The sequence below is a fragment of the Echinops telfairi genome, unplaced genomic scaffold, assembly GCF_000313985.2.
Source record: "Echinops telfairi isolate 266 unplaced genomic scaffold, ASM31398v2 ScPeMD7_1957;HRSCAF=2489, whole genome shotgun sequence".
NCBI lineage: Eukaryota > Metazoa > Chordata > Mammalia > Afrosoricida > Tenrecidae > Echinops > Echinops telfairi.
Genome location: NW_022105855.1, coordinates 1804599 through 1814103, shown reverse-complemented (window position 1 = coordinate 1814103; position 9505 = coordinate 1804599). Strand labels below are relative to the sequence as shown.

Here is a 9505-nt window from a genome sequence, read left to right as displayed (position 1 = left end):
CCCCGTTATCATGACCCCAACTCCACCTTACAAATCTGGCTAGACCAGAGGATGTACACTGGTACAGATAAGAACTGGAAACATAGGGAATCCAGGACAGATGAACCCTTCAGGACCAATAATGAGAGTAGCCATTACAGGAGGGTAAGGGGAAGGTGGGATAGAAAGGGGGAACCAATCACAAGGATCTACGGACAACAAAAAAGTGGGTGAGGGGAGATGTCGGACAGTATAAGACATGAGAAAATTATAATAATTTATAAATTATCAAGGGTCTGTGAGGCTGGGAGGGGAAAAATGAGCTGATACCAAGGGCTCAAGTAGAATGAAAATGTTTTGAGATTGATGATGGCCACAAATTCTTGACACGATGGATGTATGGATTGTGATAAGAGTTGTACAAGCCTCCAATAAAATGATTTTAAAAAAGTGAAGAAAATGATTTCTAAAAAAAGGACCTTGGTGATAGAAATGAAGCTGGAGGTCACATGATAGAATTTCGCAAGATCAACGACTTCTTCATTGCCAATACCTTTTCCACCGATACAAGGCAACTACATAGGTGGATTCTCCAGTCGGCCTACACAGAAATCCGATTGACTACATCTGTGGGAAGAGATAACGAGAAGCTCAATACCAGCCGCTGCTCAATACCAGCCGCTGAAACTAGTCCCGGGGCCAACTGTGAAACAGACCAGGAATTTCTCATGTAAGTTCAGGCTGAAGAGAAGTGAAATCATTTCCGAGAGCCAAAGCATGAACTGAATATATCCAACCTGCGTTTCGAGAACATCTCAAGAACAGATTTGGCACATTGAACACTAATGAGCGAAGACCTGTGGAGCTGTGGGGGACATCAGGAACACTCGTGAAGAAAAGACAGGAAAGGAAGAGGCGAGCGGCGTGGCTGTCGGGAGATCTGAGACTTCCTCGTCCTCGTAGAGTTGCTGGGGCACGTGGGAGAGTTGCTGAGGGCGAGGTGCTGAAGCGAGCCTTTCAGAGAGCAGCTCTAGAAGACCGACTCCCTCTCATAACGAAATGGGCAAAGACCTGGAGTTAGAAACCCACCCAGGAAGAACACGCTCAGCATAGCCTACACCGAAGTCAAGTCTCCGAAAAAACTGGACAAAATAGTGGCTGCTGCAGGACGCATCCAGAGAAGATGGAAAGAATACACAGAGGACCTGTGTTAAGTGTTGGCAATGTGGCAGATGACAAAAAGTACTGTCTGTCGTGGGGCCTAGGCATGCTAGTGGATTTCACACCGACGCTAATATTGAAAAGGCTTAGGGGTTTTGAGAAGAAAAAAGGAGATGGTTAAGAAAAGTAATCAGCCGCACAAAGGGAGTGTTGCTTTGTGGGGTATCATTGATCATTTCAGCTGTGGGCAGTGGATAGTGTTCACTGCTGCATGAGTCAAGTAGCGTAAGTTCTTGTGCTTTCTAACCCCCTAATTCATCAAATGCTCGTGCACTGTCTACCATGAGACTACACTGTGTCATTATAGGAACTGGAGCTTCCTTGGTAGAAGGTATCTTCTTTTTCTTCCAGGTCGGGATATCATTGGGCTGGCAGAAACGGGCTCTGGGAAAACGGGGGCCTTTGCTCTGCCCATTCTGAATGCTCTACTGGAGACGCCCCAGCGTCTGTTTGCCCTGGTTCTCACCCCGACGCGGGAGTTGGCCTTTCAGATCTCAGAGCAGTTTGAGGCTCTGGGCTCCTCCATTGGGGTACAAACCGGTAAGTGTGTGGGAGGAAAGGAGCCCGAGAGAATGGGTGGAGCTTTCTTACTCGGGTTAAGTTCTTGGACCTACAGAGCTGACTTGCTGTTTCAGCTTTGAGGATCGTTTAATTCTTAGAGAAGAGGGAAATTTCAAGCGATAATGTAGCATTGGCTTAAGACCGTTAATGAGCAAGTGGGGCAAATGAAGGATCTCTTTTTTGTTTACATTTCCACAGCCGTGATTGTAGGTGGAATTGATTCAATGTCCCAATCTCTGGCCCTGGCGAAGAAACCGCATGTGGTGATAGGTGAGTAATTGATGAAAGCAAAACATTGGCAATGATGCTTGGAGAACGCCTATCAATATTGCGTATAACTTACTTGTATGGACAGACTCTGAGGAGCAGCTTTTGATAACTGATTAATTTAAAACAATTCGTGGAGTCAATGACTTTATTTCTTTTTGCCTTTTTCTTAAACATTGCTGTTTCCCTCTTGTAGCAACACCTGGTCGACTGATTGACCACTTGGAAAATACAAAAGGTTTCAACTTAAGAGCTCTGAAATACTTGGTCATGGATGAAGCCGACAGAATATTGAATATGGATTTTGAGACAGAGGTAAGTTCTCGGTCTCTTTCCTCTTCTTAGAGCACCCCAGGGGCCTCCTTCCAACCTTTGGCTCCTTACAACGAACCTCCTAGAGGTTCTCACTGCTCCGGGAGCAGTTAGTTTAAACATCCCTGTGGCCCTTCATGGTGCCAGTGCCTCTAAAGAAAATGATCTGACAAAACTTCAACACTTTAGAGACGAGAAATACCAAAGCCAGCTTTCCCTTTCCTCGTGCGGTATATATCCCCATGCACCCAAATGTCTGTCTTCTTCGGTGACCCAGTCGTGATCACTTCAGTATCATTTGGTAGAGAGCAACTAATTTCCCCCTTCTTTTAAGATTACCTGTAATCTGCTCATTCAGAAGGTTATTTTCTTGGAATGGCATTTTGTGTGTGTTTTAGAACAATTTGGGATAATAACAAATGGTAAATATTAAGTAAATTATAGCGCAACTGAATTGAATTTTCGAATATACCCAAGTGATGCCAGAGGGATGTGTATAGGTTGATAGTCTCTCTCTATCTAGAGGACTGCAGGTGTCTAATCTAAATGTGTGTTCTTTCCTCCCTGTAATTTAGGTTGATAAGATCCTCAAAGTGATCCCCCGAGACCGGAAAACGTTCCTCTTCTCTGCAACCATGACCAAGAAGGTGACCTTTCCTGGGATTCCTGTGCTCTCCTCTATAAGAACTGATAAATAACAACAACAAATGAAGATAACAGCATGATAAATAAAAACAGCATTGAGGAATTAGTGTACTATTCTAGGTTTTCTTTCTTCAGGTGCAAAAACTTCAGCGAGCAGCTTTGAAGAATCCCGTGAAATGTGCCGTTTCCTCTAAATACCAGACTGTTGAGAAATTACAGCAATATTACCTTTTTATTCCCTCCAAGTTCAAGGTGAAGTATTTGCTGTGACTGCTCCCGCCTTTCTCACCCCTTCCTCACCAAGGCATCCAACAGGCAGGGGTCAGCCCTTATCTAGCTACGAGCTGTGGTTCAGACTTGGTTGCTTTTGTTTCGGCTTCAGGGTGCATGGTGTGCATATGCTCACCATGAGCCGAGCTTCCTGGGAACTCACAGTATATTAAACCATAGCAATGACGTCAGCACGTGACGCCCCAACCGCATCCTTGAGGCAGTTTTTCATCATTTATCATATGGTCTGTAGCTTCCTCATTTAGACTAGTTTTTGTGTGTGACCTAAAGTGTTTCCTGATGGCTGACTATACACCTTGAGCTCGACAGCAGGCTGTCTGTGGTTCACAGAGAAGATAATGCTGGTTGAGAAAGGCAGACCTGGCCAGAATAATTGGGAATCAGCGATAGGCTTAGTCTTTTCTGCAGTTTCTATGTCTAGGCCTCCACCCTCTTTCCCCCCCTGATTCAATGAACATGTATTGTTTTGGGTTTGTGACATAGGATACCTACCTGGTGTATATCCTAAACGAGTTGGCTGGGAACTCCTTCATGATATTCTGCAGCACCTGCAACAATACCCAGAGAACCGCTCTGCTCCTCCGGAATCTTGGTTTCACTGCCATCCCTCTCCACGGACAGATGAGCCAGGTAAGGATTCCTCGGCTTTGTTAGTTGTGACCTGGTGGCTGAGAAAAAGAAACCTCGCAGGAGACGCACAGGAAGAGTAACGCCTGTTGTCTGCTCTACTTTTGGGGGGTGTTGGAGTGTTGCTCTGTGTGAATGATGCGTGCTTCCTCCTCTCAGGAGTCTCAGATTCCGAAATACTCCATTGGTAGTGGTGTGTCGTGGGGGCTGTTGAGTTGATTTCTTCAGCCCTAGCTTGATGGGGATTCCCTGGTCTTTCATAAGATATTTCCATTTACTTTCTAGCCTGTTGAACCATCTCTAGTTCATGCTACTATTTTCTAGTCTTAAGTTTTTTGGTTTTGTTTGCTCTTTCCCGGTTTCTGCTTTGGGCCACGAAGCCCCAGCCTAGACTCGCTGGGGAAGAAAGACATCCGCGAGCAGTTTCCATCTCTTGGTTCTTGTATAGTTGAGTCGTCTCTTCCATATAGATAGGCTTGGAGTTCAAGATTCCCTAGTGTTCCAAGATTAAAATTCTTCTCGTTTAATCTTTTCTTCTTTTTTTTTTCCGTCCTCTCAGACCAAGCGCCTAGGATCCCTGAACAAATTCAAGGCGAAAGCTCGGTCCATTCTTCTAGCCACTGATGTCGCCAGCCGAGGCTTAGATATTCCTCATGTGGATGTTGTAGTCAACTTTGACATTCCCACCCATTCCAAGGTGAGTCCTGCTTCCAACTTGACGTCAAGTCGTTTCTGACTCCTGGCGACCCTACAGGACAGAGCAGAACTGCTTCCTGGGGTTTCTAAAGTTGTACATCTTTACGGAAATAGAAAGCCTCTGCTTTCTCCCGAGGAGCAACTGGTGGATTTGAACTGCCAGCCTTTCACTTAGCAGCCCAACATGTAACCCATTAGGCCATGGTTCCTTTCTAGGCCCAAAATGTAATATTGTTTTCTGTCTTTCCTTAGTTAGAGGAGAGGATTTGTTTTGTTTTTGATTAATTAAAAATATTAAAGTGTAACAGCTTTTAATTGACCCATCCTCCTCATCTGGCCGATGCGGTGTTAATCCAACTATAACTAACGTGCATAAAGGTTGCCAAGAGGGGTTCTTGCCTGTTTGTAGTAGAAGGGGTCGGGGGAGGCCGATCTGGCTGACCTCGTTTCATCAGAAGTGACTGGTCATGGTGTGTCTCAGCCTCACTACTGTCGTTGACCTTTGGGGCCACATATTTGTTTGCTGTAGGAGCTGTCCTGTGTGTGCCAGCGTGCTTCGTAGCATCCCTGGCCTCTGTCCACCAAGTAGCAACTGGTTGAGGACAACTGATGTGTCTGGGCTTTAACTTCTGTCGACAGGAGCCATTGTCATGCAGTTTTCTTGGTGTGTGTCTCCATCCTTCCTTTTTAGGGAGGCGCCATGGTTCCAAGAAGCCATGCACCTGCAGATGATCCTGCAGTTGGCAGGTGGTCGCACCAGAGCTGTAACCCAGCTCTGCTGCTGCTCCACCGCTCCCTTTCTCTGCCCAGGATGCTGCTTAGCCCTGGGCTGTGCTTTAGAGTTTGGCCTTTGCATAAAGGAGAGGTGAACATTGGGTCTATGTGGTGCTGTGAGGAGCCACAGAACACTGAAATGAATGAATCCCCACTAATTGCCTGCTCGTTTCCCCCGTTCCAGCATGGCTCCGTTTTGTTTCGGAGACGTAGCTTTTTACGTGTCTCCTGTCTAAATCAAACCTCCGTTCGGTTTTTGTTGTAGGATTACATCCATCGCGTGGGAAGAACGGCCCGGGCAGGGCGGTCGGGAAAGTCCATTACTTTTGTCACACAGTGAGTGAATCCACACCCCACAAAGCGCGCCAGAGACCAGGGCAGAACGGGGGTCGGGCTCACTCGGACCCTGTTCTCACATTTACTTTACTGTTCACCTTAGCCTCCCGATCCCGGTTTCATCATCTGTGAGATAGAAATAATAGCATCTACCCGGCAGACTTTTGGTAAAGTTTGGAGATGATCTATGTTAAAAGTCTAGAATAAAGCCAAACTCCTAGGGACCCTGTAAGACAGGATAGCACTGCCCCTGGGGGCTTGAAACCGTCGCTCGTGATCCCTCGGAGCGGCTGGTGATTTTGAATTGCTGGCGTTGTGGTTAACAGCCCAGTGCCCAGCCTCCCAGAGTGTGTAGAAGCACAACGTGTGATAACTACTTCTTTCACCTGCTGGGGTTAGCAGTTACCGCTCCCTCATTCCAAAAAGTCTCAGAATGTTTGTAGGTTTTTAAAGAAAAAAATATGATATACTCCAGGTTTTCCTGTTAAGCGATCTTTTACTGGGCCATCTGCAGAAGGTTGCATATAACCCATATTAAGAAGAGACTCATTATTATTCCACCATGACTCACAAGGCCTTGGAGCGTGCAACACCACAGTGTGGGAAAGGACAGGCCTTAGCACTGTCCGTCTACTAAGCCTCACCCGTTTTCCTTCCTCAGGTATGATGTAGAACTCTTCCAGCGCATAGAACACTTAATTGGGAAGAAGCTGCCTGTCTTTCCCACACAGGATGAAGAGGTTATGATGCTGACAGAACGTGTGACGGAAGCCCAAAGATTTGCCCGAATGGTATGCAAGTTCCTTGCTTTTTTACTAACTTCTTTACAAGTGCTTTCCACGTGCCAGGCACGGTGTTATATGCTGATTGTGATAATAAGCAGCACCTGGGTATTGTCTTCTTTTGAATGTAAGGTGAGGAAACTGAGGCATAGAGTTGGTAGGTGATTTATTTTAGATTCTGCAAGTGCATGGTTGGGTCAGGATTTGGACTTACTGTGACCTTCTTAGCTCCTGTTCATGTATCATGCACAGTAAGAAAGAAAACCAATAGGCTTGTGGCCATACCATCGTCTACCTGTGACCTGTATGAGTTTGTGGGCAATTGCTTACTCGTAAATTGAGAGTGCTAATGCTGGCCTTGAGTACATTAAGGACTATGAGCAGTGAATATAAACTATATCTCGTTAGTATTGCTGGCACTACTGGCGTAGCAGGGGGAGCAGATTCGGAAGGGAGATCCTAGAAGTGCTTGCCGTCTGCTACCTGCAGTTTAGTCTTTGAAGCGGAGAAGCTTTTGCCCATAACGAGAAAAGCAAATTATTTTTTGTGAGGAGCAAATTATTTTGCTTTTCTACCCACGTGGGATTCCTTAGTATTTTCTTTATAAGAACATGTGTATTGGGGGAAATTTTAGAACGTATAGAAAGGATTAGGTTAATAAATAAAATAACATATAAACCACCCCTCAGAGAGAACCATTCATAACATCTGCCCCTCTCCTTTTTTTCCTTAACTGTAATTAGATTATATCTAATTATATAATAGACATTTTTTCTGATTCAACAAATAAAAACTATTTCAACAAATATTACGGGGTCATTTCTTTTTTTTCCCCTTTTTTTTCTTTTTTAAACCATTTTATTGGGGGCTCGTACAACTCTTATCACAATCCATACATACATCCATTGTGTCTAGCACATTTGTACATTTGTTGCCATCATCATTCTCAAAACATTGCTTTCTACTTGAGCCCTTGGTATCAGCTTCTCATTTTCCCTCCTCCCTCCTCTCTCTCCCTCCCTCATGAACCCTTGATAATTTATATATTATTATTTTTTCATGTCTTACACTGACCGATGCCTCCCTTCACCCACTTTTCTGTTGTACATCCCCCTGGGAGGGGGTAGATCATTGTGTTTGGTTCCCCCTATCTCTCCCCACCTTCCCCTTCCCTTCCTGGTATGGCTTCTGTCGATATTGGTCCTGAGAGGTTTATCTGTCCTGGGTTCCCTGTATTTCCAGATCAAATCTATCCTGGATTCCCTGTATTTCCAGATCTTGTCTGTGTACATGCTCTGGGCTAGCCAGATTTGTAAGGTAGAATTGGGATCATGATAGTTGGGGGTGGAGGGGTGGGGAGTGAGGAAGCATTAAAGAACTAGAGGAAAGTTGTATTTTTAGTCAATGCTATACTGCAGCCTCACTGGCTCATCTCCTCCCCATGACCCTTCTGTACCCAATTGCCTATAGCTGGGCTTTGGGTCTCCACTGTGCACTCCCCATCATTCACAATGATATGATTTTTTGTTCTGGGTCTTTGATGCCTGACACCTGATCCTATCGACAACTTGTGATCACACAGGTTGATGTGCTTCTTCCATGTGGGCTTTGTTGCTTCTCAACTAGATGGCCGCTTGTTTATCTTCGAGCCTTTAAGATCAAGGGAATCATTTCTTAATGGATGCAAAATATTTCTTTAGACTTCGTAGCATGACTTACATCGATGAATTTTCATAGTCTTTGTACTTGTTATTTTAACCAGGTCTGTGTTGAGCAGCCTAGGATGTATAGGTTTGCATACTAACTAGATTAAGTTTCTAGAAGTAGAATCATTGGGCCACGAAGTAAATTGTGGTTGTTGGCGGCCATCATGTTGATTCCAACTCACAGCAGCCTCATCTGGCAAAGTAGGACTTCCCATGGGGTTTTCTTGACTGTGAGTTAAATTAGACGCAATAGGACCAACCAAGAACAGCAGCAGCAGCAGCAGCAGCAGCAGCAACCTCAGCACCGACAGTCTTTACTGAATCAGGTTGCCTGGTTTTTCACACATAGAATCTTGGGTGGGTTTGAACTGCCAACCCTTCAGTTAGTGTCTGAGCACTTAACCATTTGTGTTACAAGGACTCCTTGGGGCAAAGAGTGTACGACAACCAAAAACCAAACCCACTGCCATCAAGCAGATGGTGACTCTTAGAAATGTTGTAGGGCATAGACTAGGGTTTCTGATAATGTACATACTTATGGAAACAGATAACTCACCTCTTTTCCATCCCGGTCCTGGTGGGTTTGAGCAGCTGGTGAGTTTGAACTGTTAGTGGACCAATACTTGGCCCACATCACCACCAGGAGTGTGCAGTTAAAATCGGAATTTATACAAAATGGGAAATGAAACTCTTCCTCTCCTCTCCCCAGAAGTTGTAGTAATTTATACTGTCAGTGCCACTCTGTGAATTTCCCCACACCTTACTCACGCTGGGGATGACCGTTCCCTTCAGCTCTTTGCACCAGCTCAGGTGCAGGTGCTTGCTTATTGCTTTGATTTTCTTGTCTTTAGTGGGTGGTAGGTTAACATCCTTGTTTACTAGGAGCTGGTTTTTCCTGTTCCGGTGGGAGTTAGGGCGGGAGTTAGGGCGTTCACTCAGTGTGTGATCTAGAGGAGAGACTAGAATGCGATCCTTTCTGTGAGAGTAGTTTGTTTTCTTTCTTTCTTTTTTTTTAAATTGCACAATTAAAAATCTATGGTTCACAATTTTGAAAGATGCTGGTTTTGTTAGGAGCGTTTGTGTCATTCCAGATCCATAGCAATCCTAGACCGTACGAAGAAGAAAACACTGTCCTGCCCGGTCCTCACAAGCCACCCTAAAACAAGCTAGCACACAAGTAATAGATGAAAAATGGAGGGACCACCCAAAGAAGATGAAAGGAACACACAGTGGTTTTCCAAAAAGAACATGTCATTTCGCCATTATAAGAAGTAGCCTCCCCCCAACTACCAGGACCCCAATTTTGCC

General features: G+C 45.0%; 1 protein-coding gene across 1 annotated transcript in view; it reads left to right on the top strand.

The window, feature by feature from the left end:
- DDX47 (DEAD-box helicase 47) overlaps nt 1-9505 on the top strand; it is a 16222-nt gene that overhangs the window by 5289 nt on the left and 1428 nt on the right. Inside the window, exons 3-11 of the mRNA XM_004716219.2 lie at nt 1552-1740; nt 1960-2031; nt 2225-2343; nt 2916-2987; nt 3121-3237; nt 3760-3906; nt 4463-4600; nt 5639-5709; nt 6371-6500. Of these exons, the coding sequence (XP_004716276.1) occupies nt 1552-1740; nt 1960-2031; nt 2225-2343; nt 2916-2987; nt 3121-3237; nt 3760-3906; nt 4463-4600; nt 5639-5709; nt 6371-6500 (1055 nt within the window). The remainder of the gene's footprint in view (nt 1-1551; nt 1741-1959; nt 2032-2224; nt 2344-2915; nt 2988-3120; nt 3238-3759; nt 3907-4462; nt 4601-5638; nt 5710-6370; nt 6501-9505) is intronic.